This window comes from Sarcophilus harrisii, chromosome 5, assembly GCF_902635505.1.
Source record: "Sarcophilus harrisii chromosome 5, mSarHar1.11, whole genome shotgun sequence".
NCBI lineage: Eukaryota > Metazoa > Chordata > Mammalia > Dasyuromorphia > Dasyuridae > Sarcophilus > Sarcophilus harrisii.
This window is the reverse complement of record NC_045430.1, coordinates 232,406,227-232,425,111: the sequence shown is the minus strand read 5'-3', so window position 1 is coordinate 232,425,111 and position 18,885 is coordinate 232,406,227. Positions and strand designations below refer to the sequence as shown.

The 18,885-nt window shown below is 34.7% G+C and overlaps 1 protein-coding gene and 1 long non-coding RNA gene across 2 annotated transcripts in view; one reads left to right on the top strand and one right to left on the bottom strand.

Moving 5' to 3' along the window:
• The window catches only part of DNAJC1 (DnaJ heat shock protein family (Hsp40) member C1), a 243,616-nt gene that overhangs the window by 31,834 nt on the left and 192,897 nt on the right, over positions 1 to 18,885 (bottom strand). The window contains exon 9 of the mRNA XM_003771883.3: positions 292 to 411. Coding sequence (XP_003771931.2) covers positions 292 to 411 — 120 coding nt within the window. The remainder of the gene's footprint in view (positions 1 to 291; positions 412 to 18,885) is intronic.
• On the top strand, positions 1,506 to 17,515 carry LOC116419468. Its single transcript, XR_004229795.1, has 4 exons — positions 1,506 to 1,742; positions 14,437 to 14,543; positions 17,207 to 17,250; positions 17,418 to 17,515. It is a non-coding gene; the product is annotated as an uncharacterized LOC116419468 (long non-coding RNA).

Genomic DNA, 18,885 nt, shown 5'->3' with positions numbered 1-18,885 from the left:
TCTAAACACCCAAACTGTCATAGTTATGCTGTGATTAGATTACAGTAGCTCCACTCTCTAATCCTGGAAGCCCCCATCCAGCTGATCAGTTATAGCTGTTAATTGTGGAGCAGGGGACCGGGGGACATCTGCTTTTTGCTGAGTTAGTTAATGGTTCACTTCCAGGTCCTAAAAGGATCGCAGCCTTCCTCAAACACAATGTCGGACCCCATCTACGTCTGCCTTCTTCTCCATAGCCTGTCTTGTTCTGGTTTGTCACTCTTCATACAATGCAAATCTGAGTGAACTCACATCTGTCACTGATCGACCCAATTCGTGAGCAATCTTTTCCCATCGACCTGGGGTCCCCCCTGGGAACTTAACCATACTTCTTGTCAGCTGGCTGAGGTCCTCTTCTGTCCATTCAGGTGCCTGTAAAACATTTTTTAAAAATGGGAAATTAGAAAAATTGCTGGCCAAAATGTTTCATCAAGAATGTTAATAAATCACCCCTCACAACGCTTTTTGCAAAATGCACTACAGTTTTAATACAGGTTTGACAGCTTATGAGGATTTCTCATTTTAGGGATTAGATGTGGAATAAAATGTGGATCCCATTTTAGGAATCGCAGTGCAAAAGAAACAACTGTTTATGGCACCCGAGTAACAAGACATCTCAAACAGCACATGTTTCTTATGCAGATAAAGGAAATTAAGTTTCATTTTAAAAGAGAGGCAGGAATTACTCTCATGTGAAGTTTTAAGCCTTACTTATTATGCTTATATATGGTTTTGGGAGGTAGCATAAAAAATAAGGAAGGGCTACTGGTGCAGGAGCTCGGGCATGGGTGCTTTTAACTGGGGACAAGTGACTTAATTTCTCGGCGCCTTCGTTATCTGTAAATTGGGATAATGACATATCTACTTCCTCCCTCACAGTCTGACTGTTGTGAGAGCAGCACCTTACAACCCACCACAAAGATATGAGGAGTTATCATTAGCTTAAAAGTTCTCTATTCAAAGAAAAGAAAGACCAAAAAGCATAAATTAAACCCGTCTCACTGTGTGATGTTTGGAATCAGAACAGAGGCAGAGGCTATGTCTGAGGAGAGGTATGTTTTCTGTTTACACGCTACTAAAACACAGGCTGCATTCTCAAAAATGATTGATCAAGTAAATCCAGAGTAACCAGTGGATAATTTCAGGATATTTGGGGATGCCGTTGCAATTAGGGACCTGCCAGGTTAACATAGCAAGACTCAAATCCTTAATTACACAAAGGGAGCACTTAAGTTTTGAGCACACCGTGGCTTTTGAAAACTAAACCAAACATTTTAACTCATCAGAAAAACAGAAAATAAACAGAACCCAAAGTAAAAAATCTGAATTAAAAACACAACGAATTCGAAACACTTTCCCTATTAAATCAGAAACTCATCAAATCAAGAGACAATCGGTAGCAAATAGCTAATAACCACAGGACAATAATTTGTACCCCTCTCTTGCTACATTAAATTATCATTCTCCAGAGCTAGCAGCCATCCCCAAATGCAAAACAAAACAACTAAACAAAACCCAAATCCAAAGCCAGCAAGACTTTTATGCAGAGAGAATCTTTAAAACTAACCTTATTACTCTTTAATTTTTATTTTTCAAGAAGCCTTTGGGACAAATTCATCTTCTAATCACCATTTCCGATAATGAACAGGCATCCATCAAGCAGCCTGCATTCCAGATCCAGGCGCCCAGAACAACAGTCAGAGGTGAGTGACCCCAGAGACCATCTCCGCAGCTCCAGCAAAGCTTCTCCCTGACACTAATCCTCCCTGTCATTCTCCTACTGTGCTCTAACTACACTGACATCCGCCTGCCGCACTGCGAGCTTAACGGGCCCTTCCTGACTTTTTACTGTCTCCCCCAATCAATGGTCCAAGCGTGCTCTTTTCACCATGTCCAAATGGCAGCTTCACTCATAATCAACGTGCACTGCCCCCGTAAAAGGGCTTTCCGAAAGGCTCTCCCATTTGCATTCATTTGCAAAGCAAACTACTTTTATTCACTTTGTTCTGCTATCAAGAATGTTCCCTGAAGCAGATAAATTGGCATAAATACAACCTGCCACTTAAGAGTCAGTAAATAATAGCCAATAGCAGGGAGGATTTTATCAATCATTCTATTTTGTCTCCACTAAATGGAGAAAGCCTCAAACATATTCATCTGTAGAGCCCACTACAATGCACCCAGAAATTCACTGAGAGGAAAAGGTGGCCCTTGGGGGAGAGCCAGGATCCCAGTCCTGAGTGGCTGGCTGCGACATTTCAGAGGCTGTGACCTCTTTGATACTGAAGAACAACCCCAAATGTGATCCTTCTCCTCCTCACAAGAACTGAAAAATTTACTCTCCTCTGATGTTTTAAACTTTGTGCAGGGAGGGAAAAAAAGTGTTGAGGATAGTGGCCTTTTTAAGAAGAACTTAGAAAGTGAAAACAACCACAGCCAAGGATGGGTTCTAGTTTTTCAAAGTCCACTTTGGAATCATTAAAAAACAAAACAAAACAAAAACAAAACAAAAAAAAAAAAACAGATTCTAATAAATTTAACTTCAGAAACACAAAAGGGTTAAGTTTTCAAATTGAATTTAAATGTAAAAGCTTGCAGTATAAAAATCACACCGTGAATACCAGGAGGTTGAAGCTGCATATAGACATACATTAATATAGTATTCTAACCACATAAATATAGTGTATCAAAGCAATTTCACACAAAATCAAATCATCATATTTCTGCATGAAATATAACAAATGCATGATAAACATTTTAGGAAAAACAAAATTGTCTAAAATGTCAAGAATGTAAAACATTACTTCATATCACAAAACAATTCTTTAATTCCTACTTTCTTTTAGATTAGATTTCCAAATATGTGGCACATATTAACAGTGAGCATTAAGAAGTGAATCTAATTTTAGTTCCTCATTTGTAGCATCTGGTTATGACAATCTAGTACCACATCCTTCTGAAAGGCCAAAAAAAATTATACAAATTGCCTAAATCTAAATTTTACTGAACAGTGTAAAAATCTCAGCTCTTACCCACAATTGTGACACCAAAACCCAGAAAACCACCCACTGTTATGGCTATCAATCCTCTTGGTTTCATGGTTTTCAGTCATGGTAACTATTACTAAATATTTAAAAATAAAATAAAAACAGAGCCTTAAGAACGGACCGGAAATCAGAAGGAAAGAATGGCCTTTCAGCACTCTCATTGTTATCTGCTCGGGCTCTAAGGCACTTTGTTGAATCTGTAATTCCTCAGCAATCCTAAATTTTGTCTTTGGAAGCAACAGAGCCCACTGTGATGCAGCTCCTCCAGCAGCCGGGAGGTTGGTCATGGTGTGAATGTATTCTCCCTGTTCTAATCTGGAGCCAACTGTAGCTGTGAGTCAAACGAATGCATAAGCATACTGCTTTGTCACTTAAACCATGTGTGTCCAATATTACTGAAACACTGGGCCAAAAATTCATCTCTACAGTAAAGTAATGGAGGATACCACATGGTGGGGGACAGCTGTTGTGACTCCACAAGCATTCAGATTGTGCATCAAAAAAGGCCGCTCTGGGATGAAATCTCCATATTGAATACAAAATGTTAAAAACTAGGCAGTTTTCAAATTATTGAATACTTTATTGTAACAATACAAAGATAGAGCCCCAGAAGTAAGAGCAGATAGAAAAATTTAAATCAGATGTCCAAATAACACCCACTTAGAATGAATTTTTGCTATAAAACTTACTATGTTCAAAATTTTTCTATCTTTAAACAGAAAAATCTTTAGCTCATATGGGAAACATAGCCCCGTAATTTTTAGATAATTGATTTGTCATTTCACACTTTTTTTGGTCTGTGGAATGTTAGCCACAATGTATGAAATTACTGTGGCCTCCCCCTGTTCTGTAAAATCTCTTGCATTTAGAAAAGTAAATGCTGAATTTAAAGAAAATTTAAAAAGCAGGAACATAAAATGTTATATATTGCTGAATTCTCATACTTCAATATCAAAAGGCATATCCCTTTAAAAGGAGAAAAGTACCTTTAAAGGCTCAAATGAAAAATACTGCATTTTATTGCCATCAAGAAATTATCTGCAGAATTAGGAATTTTGTCTTATAGCATTCAACTATTTTATTTAAAAAAAAGATTCGGCTCAATTAAAAAGATAACCTGTAACCTTGGGTATTTCCAATAATATATTTGTGTAAAATGACAAGCTGAATAAATATCACCAAATTTTAAAAAACCTAATATACCTAATAATTGGCTGTTTTTTAAGCTTATACTCTGAATATGCTTTGTAATTTTAAAATTTATATCTCCTTTTAGAAATACATTTTCCTGCTAACAGTCATATACAAATTCATAGTTAGCCTACCTTGATAAATCTCCATGTAAAATAATGGAATGTAAATGGAAACTGCATTTCTTCTAAATCTTAGATACAGAGGGACAAACTTTCTTCTTGAAAGTAAAGATTGTAACTTTATTTTTAATTATAATTGTAATAAAATGTCAAGTCAAACTTTGAGATCTCCCTGAAATCTCCAGGGACTCGAGTATTTAGGGGATTGTTGAGGGAAGAGTATTTCCTCAATAGATAATGACATCAAGGAAGAACCTTCTTTTATGGAACTACTTGCCTAAAGTTGTTCAGTCATTTTTCAGCTATGTCTGAATTTTGGTGACCCCACTTGGGGTTTTATTGGAAAAGATTCTGGAGTAGTTTGCCACTTCCTTCTCCAGCAGAGAACTGCTTAAAGAACATGAAACCGAGGCGACCAGAGTTAAGTGACTTGCCCAGGGTTACACAGCTAAAAAATATCAGATTTGAAGAGGAGTCTTACTGGCTCCATCCAGGCCCAATGTTCTATCCATTTCACAAGCATCCTACTATATACCAGACACTGTGCTAAGTCGCTTGTGATAAAGGCAAGAGAGTCCTTGTCCTCAAGGAGCTCTTAATCTAACTAGGGAGGCAACAAGCAAACTAATACACACAAACTATATACAGGGCAAATACAAAATCATTAACAGCAGAGAGGCTCGGGAATTAAGAGGGATTGCAAAAAGCTTCTTGTAGAAGGTAGGATTTTAGTTAAGGCTTGAAGAAAGGTGGGGAAGGCAGGAGATAGAGAGGAGGAGGGAGAACATTGGGGAATGGCCAGAGAAAATGCTCAGAACAGAGAGATGGAGTATCTTGTGGGTCAGCCAGGTCAGTGACCCTGGACTGGAGTATGCTGGAGATATTAGGAGGAAGACTGGAAAGATAAAGAGAGCTGAGGTGGGGAAGGGCTCTGAATGCCAAAGAGAGGACTTTGAACTGGATCCTGATGGTTAGTGGGAACCACTGGAGCTTACCAAGAAAGGGGTGACAGACTTGGATCTGTGCTTTAAGGGAATGGCTTTGGCAGGTGAATGGAGAATGGACTGGAGTGGGGAGAGACGTGGCTAGGCAAATCAACCAGGAGGCCTTTGCCCCAGTCCGAGAGAAATGATTAGGGCCTGCACCACATTAGTGACAGCACCAGAGCTGAGAAGGGAGTGGAGTGGAAAGTTATTTCCAAGCTGATATTAAGAGGCCTTGAAAATAGACTAATATGGGGGGCAGGGGTGTGAGTGGTTAAGGGTGAGGTCCAGAGTTGTGAGCCTGGGAGGACAGTGTTGTACTTGAGAATAAAAGGGAAATTTGGAAAAGGAAGACTGGGGGAGGGGGAGAGGCAGATAATGAGTACAGTTTTGGACATGTTGAATTTAAGATGTCTCCTGGAGATCCGGTTTGAGATGTCTGGAAGGCAGCTGAAGATGCAAGATTGGAGGAGGAAGAGATCACTGCAGCCTGAGGTCATTGCACGGTTGAAGTGGGACTTCACTTAAGCTTTGGATATAATTATTCTGCTCACTAATGTTCAGAATCTTCTAGCTTTCTTTTAGAAAAAAGCTACTCATGATATATGGGCATCTTCTCAGTAATCTTTAGGGCTTTGTTCTCTTTCATTTCTCTAAAGTTAAGGCACAGATTTTGAGCAGATACTGCACTGGAATCACCAAATATCAAAGTATGTTTTCATTTGGTTCGAATGATTTTGTCAATGCTTCAAAAAATTATTCTACCTTTCATTCTTTACAATAGATGCTGGTACATAATTGCAATTATCTTCCTTACAGTTTTTTTTTTATATTGTATCACTGAATGTTCAAAGATGAAATTGTGAAATTATGTTTCTCATTACCTTTAGAGACACAAAGAAACCAATTATAACAATTCCTTTTTTTTTTGACCTTTGCAAATTGATGGAAGTATCCTTCCATTTAATTGCAATTTATTTTGTCTTCTGTTTTTGTTTATTATGAGAATGCTGATGTTAATGTAGTTTAGTTCTTCCAAAAGAATGCCAATTTATTGGTCATTGAACAAAGATTTCATATTTAAAATAATATTTATGTTAGAGTAATGTTTATATTCAAGAATTTCTATGATTCTTCATATTTTTTACCGTCCTCCATTATTATGGATAGACATAATTAAAAGATTCATAATCAAGTGGTTGGGTCTTAGTGGTGAAGTGTTTCTGTACTTAGGCTGGTTCTTGGACAAAAAATTTAAACTATCCCCACGACCATACTTAAAAGTCTTTTCTGCATAGTAGACCCTCCAGAATTTGTACTGTACTAGTCCAGAATTTGTACTAGTACAAATTTGTAATTTGTACAAAATACAAAATCTAGGTGAATCCAGATTTTGTAGATTTTGTGAAAGGTAAACAGTAAAAGGAAAACAAAAGAAGAGAAACAATCAAAAGTCCTTAAAAGAAAATATAAAAACACTCAATTCAATGATCAAACTAAAAAAAGAGCTTTAACACAATTAAAAAAATACAAAAATGTCATAAATTGAAAAACCACCAACATTAACATCAGGAAGAAAACTAGTTTTTCTCTAGACATATAAATAATAAACACATTGAATTAAATAAAATTAAACATGCTATGAGATGAAATAAAGAAACTGAATGAAAGCAAAAAACCTTAGGCCAAGATGACAAAAAAAAAAAAAAAAATTCAAGATTTTAGAAACATTTGTGGAAAATTTAAATAAATGGATGGATCAGATAAAAAGATTTGTTTCTTTCTTTCTTAACCAATAAAATAGCAGAAGGAACAAGGAGATAGGAAGAAGAAAGTCAGAAAATTCAACTGGCAAAAGATTTGGAAGTAATGAGAAATGATTGAATTAACTGGAAGACAGAGTAAATAAGAAATAATATTTAGCTGGAGCTTAAAATTTTGCCACTTGTTTCACAAATGTTAGCTCATCTGATCCTCAAAACAGCTCTATTAAGAAAGTGTTATTATTACTCACATTTTAGAAATGAGGAAACTAAGGTTTAGAAGTTAGAGATTCAACTGTGGTTACATAGCTAATAACTGTCAAAGAAAGAATTTGAACTTAGATTACCAGACTCTGACTACAACTTATTATACATGACTCCACCTATTGTCATCGTAGTATTGCTCTTAGATGTTGGCACATAACAAATATTGAATAATTTTAAAGAAACAATTGAAACCAAGTAAAAATTTCTTGGATTAGGGGCTCAATCAATCAATCAATCAGCCTGCATTATAGGCAGGGTATCATTCTAGGCTGGAGAGATAAAAAAAAAAAAAATAGAAACAATTTCTGCCTTCATGGAGCTGAGATTATATTGGGAGAAACAACATGTAAAGAGATGAGTGAATGTGAAATCCACACAAATTAAAACAAAGTAATTTCAGAGTTGGGCATAAGGAGTGGAGGAGCTCAAGGCAGTAAGGAATAAAGGAGCTTTTTGAGTAGGGCATAACATGGAATTAGAAAGTTAGTAGAAGTTTCAAAACTTAAGAAGTTAATTTACTTATGTAATTAGGACTCTCAGTGACTGATAGGTATGAGTGATAGCAGTTTCTGAACTCTGGATCTGATATATTTCTGTACATTCTTTGTATTTTCCACTGCCTGATACCACATTACCTAAAAATTCAATTATTTTTCATTAATAAACATTTTTGAATAATGCAGGAATTTGTTTTGTTTGATTACATATATTTATTTACAAAGGCTTTTTTTCCCCAATTGCAGGGGTAGGAGGGAGAGAAAAAAAATGATTGTTATCTGAAAAATAAAATCAAATCTAAAAAAAAAGGTTTTTCATTTACTGCTAGATTTTGGAAAGCCAAAACTAGTTTGTCAGATATGAGAATTAATCTTCAACAAAGTGCTGAACATCTCAAGAAAGCCAAGGATCCTTCCCTCAAGTACCTTATACAAGGTAAATCAATTAAGCAAATCAGTCATAAGTACCAGTCCATAAAGAATTTGTAGTATAGATGGAAAGAGCAAACATACATACTTAGAAAATAAGCAGCTTGTAATAAGGTGCTGAATTATGCAGTAAAGACTGCATTACATAGACAGAAAGTACAAAAGTAGGCAGAAGGGAAATGTTAAGGGCTACTACAGATTCAAGCTGCCCAATGATTTAATTTTTTTTTAGTGGTTTCTTTTCCACCTTCAACTTTCTAAGTTGAAGAGCAAAGAAAAAGAATAAGGCATTACAGGAAGAACCAAAAGATGACAGTGAAGAGTATTTCTTGTTAGCATTTCACTGGCTCCGTCACACCTGTGGGAATATTATTACCTATCTATCCTATCTACCCAGCAGTACTATGCCAATATTTCATGTTTAAGAAGAGGAAAGAGTATTCTAGCAAGAAACATGGATAACTTGCAGTTTAGTTGTACTGGTGGTACTATTTTCTTTACTAAGTCATCAGTGAATTTATAGTTACTCTTGGAAAAAAGAAGTTGATATGTTTGTTATTTATTTGGTTGGTCTTTCTGCCTCAAGTCTCTCCTCATTCCAGCCCATTCTCTATCAACTGTCAAATTACTGTTCTTAAAGCATAGATCTGACCAATATACCCCACTATTTAATCAATTCCCTATCACAACTCTAGGATCAGATATAAACTCCATTTGACATTTGAAGATCTTCACAACCTGGTCCTCTCCCATCTTTCTAGTTCTCTTATACCTCATCCCCCAACATTTACTCTTTAATCAAGAAACACTAGAATACTGGCAGTTCCTTGTATAAGACATTCCATATCCTAACCCTAGACACTTTCACTGGTTGTACCCCAAGTCTCCTACCCTCTGTGGCTTTCTTAAAGTTTCAGTTAAAATCCCACCTTCTACAAGGAGCCTTTCCCCACCCAGCTTAATGCTAATGTCTTCTTTCTGTTGACTATTTTCAAGTATCCTGTCTATATCTTGTTTGTACAGAACTTTTTCATATTGTCTCTCCTATTAAACTGGGAGCTTCTATTTTGTTGGTGCCTGGCATATACTTTAATCAAGGCTTGCTTTAATCAAAGCATTTAATCAATGCTTGTTGTCTGACTATGGAAAGCAAAAAGTGAGCGGTGATTCTGGTGACTGACAGAAAACTTGTTGAAAGTAGTTTTTAATTCTAAAAGTCATGAAGCAGAATTATTGCCAATATTATTACATCATTATGGCCAGGGTATTTGCTATTGATTGGCTGGCTGTCTTAAATGGTAATGATTCATGTTTTTGGTTAATCTGAGGCTCACTATAAAAATGCTTAAGTACAATACCACACTGGAGAGTTCCTCTTAAAGGTCAGTATATGAGATCTAGAGACAAGTGGCCAGTGAATGGACAGGAGTTCGTTAGCAAACACAGTTAGCAAACTCTAGAGCAAATGGTACCTGGGGATTTGGTATAATACCTGAGTAGGATGGGCCCTAAAGAGACTGGTCCAAACACTATCTGGGGTAATAGGACCAATATTTCACTAAAGTTTTTCTTTCCCCAGGCAACATGGCTTAGGCTAAAATTTTCCTAAAAAGAAACAAGGCTGTCAGTTTCTGGCTGTGGCTTTCCAGTTCCCCAAGGCCAAAAAGAGGCCCACCCTATGAGATCTGAGCCCTTCACTCTGCAGTTGTCCTAAGTTCACCGGAGGACCACACCTTTTCCTGCTGACCCAATTCATTTCCATAAGGGGACAAAGGAGACTGCATCTGTCTACCCAAGGCAGGTGCTGAAGAATCCTTGTTGAACATCCTTTTAATGTTATGTCTAACTAAACCTCCTTTTGTTAACTGCTGAATGACCTACAAATCCCTCCTTTTCAATGAACCTGAACTAAGAGGATCCTGGCCTAAGTAAGGTTTTTCTCTTCACACCTAGGAAACTAAGCTGATTTAGGAAACATCCTGGGGGAGGAGGGTCTTTCAGTGTATTTTTGAATCAATAAGATTCCTTTTGGAGACTAAGCTATATCTAGGGCATGTCTTACTGCTAGAAATAGCCTTAAAATCATGAAGCTCCTAAGGTTTTTTGTTTTTTTTTTTGACCCCGGCAAGACGGTTTTGAATGGGCCTCTTGAGCTTATCCTAAATTGGAAGGATGGAACTGTTCAGGATCACCCTGGGTTTGTACTGAAAACCCTAGGGCTGACTCAGAACTGGATCATTTGCTCTGCTGTGTTTGCTAGGCTTTTATTACCATTTTGACTTGATACAAGGTAAAAGTGTTTATGGAAGAAAGAAACTGAACAAGGAATAAATAATATTAGCTAAGGAAATAAGAAAAGAAGGAATAAGGGAACTGCCAAAAAGCTAAATTAATCCAGTTCACTAGTTGTTCTTCATATAACCAACTAAGCCTTCTGAAATTTGTCACACCAATTTACACTATGTCATTAGTTTACATAGAGAAGACAAAAATAATTTAGAATAGTAGTAGGCAGAGGTGGGGAGCCTCAAGCAAAGGTAGAAGTAGGTCCTGATGGAATAATTCAGCCAAAAAAAAAAAAAGATGACCCAATTTATTTACTAGACAGACTTAAAAATGAATCTATCAGGCAAGCCTTCAAGCAGAACACTAAATCTAGGAACAATCGGACCAACTTGTAATTCTAAGTTTGTCAGTGATCAAAACAATTTGAGTCATGTAAAAGAAAACTTTAGATTGCCTTTTTTATATGGTTTTTAAATTCTATTTAGTATGACTGGAAAGATAAGTATGATATAAATTATAAATATATAAAACACAACAAAAAGGAATTTATTTGAACTGAACAAAGATAAAAGTATCTTCCTCCAAATGTTGACCATTATACAGAGAAACCTGATATAGGCTAATATAGGTATAGCCAGCTATACTGAGATTAGTCTATATTATCATTCTTTTCTATTTTTCTTTTTTAGAAACACAACACAGGCTTTGGTTTTAATGAGAAAATAATTATATACTTTATATACTTTCATTGTATGTCTCACAGTCACTATAAAACAGAAGCAAAATAATTACATTTAAGAGTTTAACACACATAGAAATTGATACATATACTATCAATCTTAATCTTAATCATTTCCCCACTACTACCTTAAAAAGTATTAGGTATTTGTCTTTAATTAGAGGTTTGTGAATTGGGAAAGGTATTGTAATTCATAATGTATAATTTAAAAGTGAATATAAATATGTTTATGAGAATGGGATCAGGTATAAATGTGGTCTATGTTTTAAGTAATAGAAGGTAATATTAATAAAAACCCTATATTTGTTCTTATATTGATTACTTGAGAATGTCTTGGTTAATGACTATGGCTCCAGTCTATGTGCATAACTATCTAAATAATTGTTTGAGGATGTGTTCTAGTAATAATCTTTCCTGTGGGGTTCTCTGTTTCTCAGAAGAATGTTATTTTTGTCTATATCCTTAGGGACCTAATCTGAAGAGAAACTGAATTGTCTATTTTTTTTGCAAACACTCTCTGAAGGTCTGATAGAGTCTGCTGGTAAATCTACTTGGTTCTGGAGTTTTATTTTATTTTGTTTTGGATTTTTTGGAAGTTCATTTATGCCTTCTACAACCTCTACCTCTGATTTGGAAGCAGGAGACTTGGGTATGAATCTTGATTCCAACACTTAGCTATGCTACCATAAGCAAAGCAAGTCTGAACCTCAACTGCTTCACTTGTGAAATGGGATTCCTGCACTGTCTTCCCCAAAAGTCTGACTCCAATGTCTTGTTATCAGAGGGAGAAGACCCCAGGTTCTCAGGGATGTGGCATAAATTCTAGCGGGTCCATCAAGTACAGGATTAAACGGGCTGGATGGATGTCTGTTGTTTGATGACAAGCTTATTGGGGTAAAGAACATAATCAGGGTAGCTAGAGAGAGAGAAAAATTTTGACCACAAATGTTCCCAAAGACCAAACTGTGGAAAAGGTTTTGCTCTACATCAGGCACATTAATAAAATCAGAGTTTTTGAGTCATTACCGTTTACCTCCCATTCACAGGATTGTGGTGATGAGAGCTCTTAATAAACTTTAAAACAGTATGAGATAAATGTGGGTTTTGTTTATAATACTGAAGGAAAGGTATGGATTATTTTAATGTGGGATAATTCAAAAATGTTAATATTGGAAAGTTTAAATGAAAATGATTGTGGGAGGAAATTACAAATATCCTTGCTTTTTTCTTCCCTTTTTTTTTTTTTTGTAAAACATTTCTGCGAAACATAAAAGTTACTGCACTTCATTTTTTGAAATACTTAGGAGAATACTGTTGTGGTTTTTCTTGACCTAAGAGATTAGTTTTCTTTTAATCAAAAAGTTAAGAATTCTATAAAACAATTAGGAATGGGCCATATTTCTAATAAAAATATTAAATGAGTGACCTTTATTTAAAAAAGCAGCTAAAACCTTAGGTTCTCCCAAATTCAAAGCTTTAAATTCTTTTTACTATTGAGTAAATTTTACTATGATGATTTTATATATGATATCTGAAAACTTGGAACCTATTTCTTTTTTAGAGTAAGTCTGGTCTATTGGTGGAAATAAAAGTAGAATTTATTATTCCTTATTAGTGATAGGTAGATTGACTTAAACTAAAATGATTACTAGGTCTGTCTAAACAATTATTTCAGCAGCAAAATCCTTATTAAGTATAATTCTATCTCATTCAAATGACTAGGTTAATAAAATTTAAAATTTTCTTTTCAGAATAAGCATTTTTCAAATCTATAAGCCATTCCTCTTGCCAGATCAATCAGATTTCTTTAACTTTCATAGTACAATTTGCTTTATTAAGCATAAATGAAGGGCTCTACTTAGGTTTTTGTTGTTGTTGTTTTGCTGAGGCAATGGGGGGATTAAGTAATTTGGCCAAGGTCACACAGCTAGGAAGTATTAAGTATCTGAGGCCAAAATTGAACTCAGGTCCTTCTGACTTCAGGGCTGGTGCGCTATCCACTATATCAACTAGCTGCCCCTGGTTTTTTGTTTTGTTTTTGTTTTTTAGTGTATCTTAAGGGGTAGAATGACCTTTTGTCATTATTATCTTTGTTTTCCTTATATTTTCTATAGAAGAGATTGGTAGATAACAAATTTCTTCTCTGTTATTTTTAATTAGACAATCATTTTAAGTTGAGCAGTTGAAATGCATTTTAGTGGTCAACACTAATTGCTACAAATGTAAGAAATAGTTTCTATGTCTTAACTCTATTGAACACACTTCTCCTTTCCTGTCTTCAGGGCTCACAAATGATGGAATGAGATCTATATTTTGTGAAGACATACAATGTACTAAAGAAAGGCAGTTCTTTTTCATATACTTTTCAGATCAGAAGGTGAAATAAGTGGCATTATAAAGGCAATTTATGTAGGACCAATTTGACTGCAATTTTCTCTAAGAAAAATCAAACAGTTTAAAGGAATTATTAGGTAAACAATAATTGCAATACATGTTAGGCTTGTGGTTATAGAAAGAGGAATGACATTTATTTTCCTAAAAAATCATCTTTAGAAAAATAATATGAGGACATATATAAATGCTACCATTCTGTGACAAAAAGTTATGTGAAAATGCAACATGCAAATCTGTCAATTTGCATTATAGAATTAAACCAGAAAATTAAGAATCTAAGCTGAATCTCTGATTAAATATCATTAATCTTCATTTAAGACTAACTTGAATAATCTGATCTACTGTTCTTTCCTTACAGCAATCAGAATTTGTCTCCACTATACTTCATTTGCCAAAGTGTGTTGGATCACAATTAGTATTCTTTATTAGGCTTGTGGGGAAATGAAACATATAATAATGTTAAAACAGAATAAAAATCCCAAACATTCTAATATTTTTACCTCTAGGTCCTGCTTTAGCAAAAAATCAAATAGCATTTCTCTCTGATTTACAGAAGTAATGCTTATTAAATTCTACTATCATGTATAATGAATCACGGTATACAAAATTTAGCAGTACAATATAATCCACTGAATTGGATGTCACACCCATGGGACTAAATTGGACATTTTTTTTACAGAAATTTCAGCTTCTGTGCATTGTTTTGGACAAACCCCATTGCTGGGCATGTACCTCCATCTGGACTGATGAGAAGATGCAGACAGATCACACATAACCTCCTTCAAGGTGCAGGACTCTGGGAACCGTAAGATAATAGAGGACCTATTCTTGAGCAGCCTGAAAAATTGGGAGGAGCCACGTAGAAATCCAGGGCTATTTCTATGACATCCGATTTCTGAACAGAACTCAATCTTTCTTTAAAGAGAATTCAGACAGGATTCATTTGATGATTTTGCAGTACAAACATTACTGATTGTTAAATTAGAGAAACTAAAAAAATATAGTTATGCAAAGTTATACAAAATGCCAGATAAATATAGCTTTTTATTGAATTGGGACTTTTAACAAATCTCTTAACCTTCACAGAACTCGGTCTCTATTTGTAAAGTCAATTCAATTCCTTTCAAACATTTACTAAAGACCTGTGTACTTTAGAGAAGTATAAAGTGAAGTGAAGGCTAGAGGAAAAAAAGATTACTTTTTAGGTTATTAGGGAAGGTTTTATTTAAGATATGAAAGCTTAGACTAGCATTATCGAAATTTTGTATCTCTTTGTACCAATGACAGAGCTCTGTACACAATAGGTGCTTAATAGTCTATTGAATTGAGGTGGTGTATGGGTTGGATTTTAAGGATGGATAGGTAAGAATTCAATAGAGTAATTAATGGGGAAGAGAAGGAAATAATTGGAATAAGGAAAGACATGGATGTTTTGAGAAGTTTGGACTGAATAGTCTCTTAGCAACTTTTGGCTCTAATAATATATGATTCTATTCTTCATATAATAACATGCTTATGAGCAAAGAATTACACAGCATAATATCTAGGACTGAGAACTTACAGAAGAGAGAGAGCACAAATGAGGTGAAGGACTCATTATAAGGAGTCAGGTTGTTGAATATCCATAAATTCTATACATCACATTTTGGGAAAATAATTTTGTTTTTAATTTCTATATATTTATTTGATAGTCTAGTAGTTTGACTTAACTAAGTCTACTGTATAATACATCATAGTGACAATTTTACTGCATACATGTATAGTTATAAAGTTTCTTTAAGTGAGAAATTTTGACATTTCATATAACTTCATCTTTTTCCAAAAACCTTACTTTAGGTGATTATAACTGAGCAGTTGTATATAATATTGACAGTATAAAAGAAAAGGTTTTTTTGTTGTTATTAAGAAACCACTCACTAATTCAATACAAATTAACAAAATACTTGAATCATGTATAAAAAAGTTACAAATCAGTCTCTGCCTTCAAGTAGGTTATACTTTATTCATGGATAAAAGTATAATCTAAAAGAGGAGCTAAAGGGAGGAAAGAAGAGATCAGAGTCCCAGAAATAATTTCTCAGGGTAAGAGTGCTACTAACTACATAGTATCTACATCAAGGAAGGCTTCATAGAGAAGGTGGCAATGAGATGAGCTTTTGAGGAAGAAGTGACTTCTGACAGACGGGGATGAAACACACATGTTAGGCATAAGAGTAGGCTAGTAGGAATGCATAGAAGGGGGAGATATTGTTTATTGAGTTTCAAGAAAACAAGCGATTCAGTTTGACTGGGATAGAAACTGGATGACAGGAAGGAATGTGAAGTAAGGTTATAAAAGTAAGAGAGGAACAGGTAGAAAGACCTTAAAATATCTGGTTGAGAAGTTAGATATATGCATGTGAGTAAGTGTAAATGTATGTATATGTGTATTTGCACATACACACATTTAATATATGAACTCACTAAAGGTGGTTTTTTGTTTTTTAGCACCTTAGTACTTAAGCCTAAAGAAGATTCTTTTACCAGGATCAACTGAAAATGGGAGAGAGAAGACAGAGACCAAAAAAGGCACTAGTACAAGCTGTGTTGAGAAATAGGGGAGCTGAAAGAGGAGGGGTTTGAGTGAGGAGAGATTTGGTGGGCATCTGGTTGAAGGCAGGTGGGGAGGGTGTATGAAGGAGGCTGTTTGAGATACCTGCCTTTTCTCATTTCAGAAGTAATTTTTTTTCATTTCATAAGAAATCATCCTTTTAAATGATTCTTTGAAAACTTCCAGGTGTGTGAAAAATAATAAATGTGGTCATCTATTTTATCAAGCCCAAATTATTAATACTTTATAAAATCAGAAAGACATACTTTTTGTTGTTACTGGTGGAGATGTTACTGACATTTAATATTTAAATATCTATTATGACGTTGTTTTACTTTATTATGTTTGATAATGACACATGTATCATATTTATATTTGATAGTAGTAACATATTTAGTTTTCTGATAAAGTAATGCTATGAAGTAAAATAATTATGGAGAATACTTCCTATTAAAAAGTGATGAAAATGCACATCAAATTTTAAGTAAGTGTGGAACAGAAATAGAAACATTTTAAATAAGTGGGTTTAGCTATACTATTGACTAAAAAGCGAATTCATTACCATCTGGAGATATATTAATTTTGTTAGGCAAAGAAAAGCATCTTTATAAAGTTGAATGTAAAAACCGATCAGCCTGCAAAAACTTTGTGTCAGTATAAAATTGTGACAAGCACATTTTACACTCTCCAAAGCAATAACAATAAATACCGAAGGACTACGTTCATCAGTAGCTAGAAATATATTTGCATTATTAGTTTCCATTTTTATTATAATTCTCTTGCCCAGAGTCTGAAGTCTTTCAGGTATGGCCTAATTTTTTTTTAAATCCTAAGCTAATGGACCGTTGTTAATTTGCAGGGCTCTCTGAGGAATGCTTCTAGTACACTTCCCAAATCATCTCGGTAAGATTTATGGAAAGATTTGGACAAGAATCACAGAGACTGAAAAAGGGTGGGAGGTGATTGCTTTCTATGAGTGGGGGGAGTAGCCATGTTAATGAGATTGCAGTCCTAAGTACCAAAAAGATAACTAAAAAAAAATACAAGTGCCTGTTCTTTCATCATTGTAGGGAATGCTTGATGAGGAAACTCCCTTTCCCAATGAAGAACATCAGCACTTGCTTGGTAAGTTATAGTCTTAGAGAGTCATCTGGAGGCATTGAGAACTTAAGAGCTTGTGTGGGGACAAACAGCCAGTTGTTAGAGACAAGACCTGAACTGGAGCCTTTAACACCAGCTCTTTATTAATCACAATTGTTGCTGTGCATGCGTGTGTGTGTGTGTGTGTGTGTGTGTGTATGAATACTGTCAAATTTATAAGGCTAAAACCCATTCTCTAGCTGATGCATGGTCAAAAGATATGAAATATGGCAGTCTGCAAAGGAAGAAATCCAAGCTATCAGCAACCATACAAAAAAATCTACATCACTAGAGTTAGGAAATACAAATTAAAGCAACTTTGAGGTTCTTTCTCACAACCATCAGACCGGCAAGATTAAAAAAAAAAAAAAGGAAAATGTTAATGTTGGAACTATTGTCCTGTTGATGGAATTGTGACTTGGTCCACACATTCTGGAAAACAATTTGGAACTTTGCTCAAAAAGTTACTAAACTCTTTGGCCTACCTATGCTACTGTTAGGCCTATTCTCCAAAGAAATCAGAAAAAGGAAAGATATATATACAAACGGAAATATTTATATCAGTTCTTTTGTGATAGCAAAAAAACTTGAAACTAAGAAAGTATCTTATTGGGGAATGGTAAACAAACTGATATATAGATATAATGAAAAATTATTGAGCCATAAAAAACAATGAAACAGATAATTTCATAGCAAATTGGGAAAATCTTTATAGAATCATACAAAGCCAATTAAATAGAGATAGAAGAAAAATTCTTATGATAAAATCATTATAGAGAAAGACAACTTTGGAAGACTTTAAAACTCAGATCAGCACAATGATAAATCACAAATCCAAAACAGTGGAGATGAAACACCTACTGCTAAAGAGATAAACTTAAAATGCAAAATGAGATACATTTTTGGATGTGTCCAACATGGGAATTTGTTTTACTGGATTATGCAGAAATAATTTAAGAATTTTATTCATTGACTAAAAAAATTGCTTGATTGGTGAAGTTGCAGAAGAGGGAGAGATTAAAACATCTTTAAAAAGAAAAAGAATGGCATAGAAACAAAAAGTATCTATATCTATATCTATTCTATATATATATATATTTAAAGTATTTTCAGTCTCTTCAAAAACTATTCTGAATGATTATAAACTCATTTAGGAGGTTTTACAGTTCCAGGTTTTGGTATAATGAGGCTATCATCCATAAACAATGTTTCTAAGGTTAGAAAGTAATGTTTGTAGTGGTACTATGTATTTATAACTGACTTGTAATCCATTTCCTCCTGGGTGTCTCAATATCTTACTGGTCATGATACTTTTCTTTTTCAGCTTGATTTTTTTAAAGCTATCTTAAATGCTCTATCAAAGTCATACTAGGCTTTGGCTTCCCTGGAAATACTCAT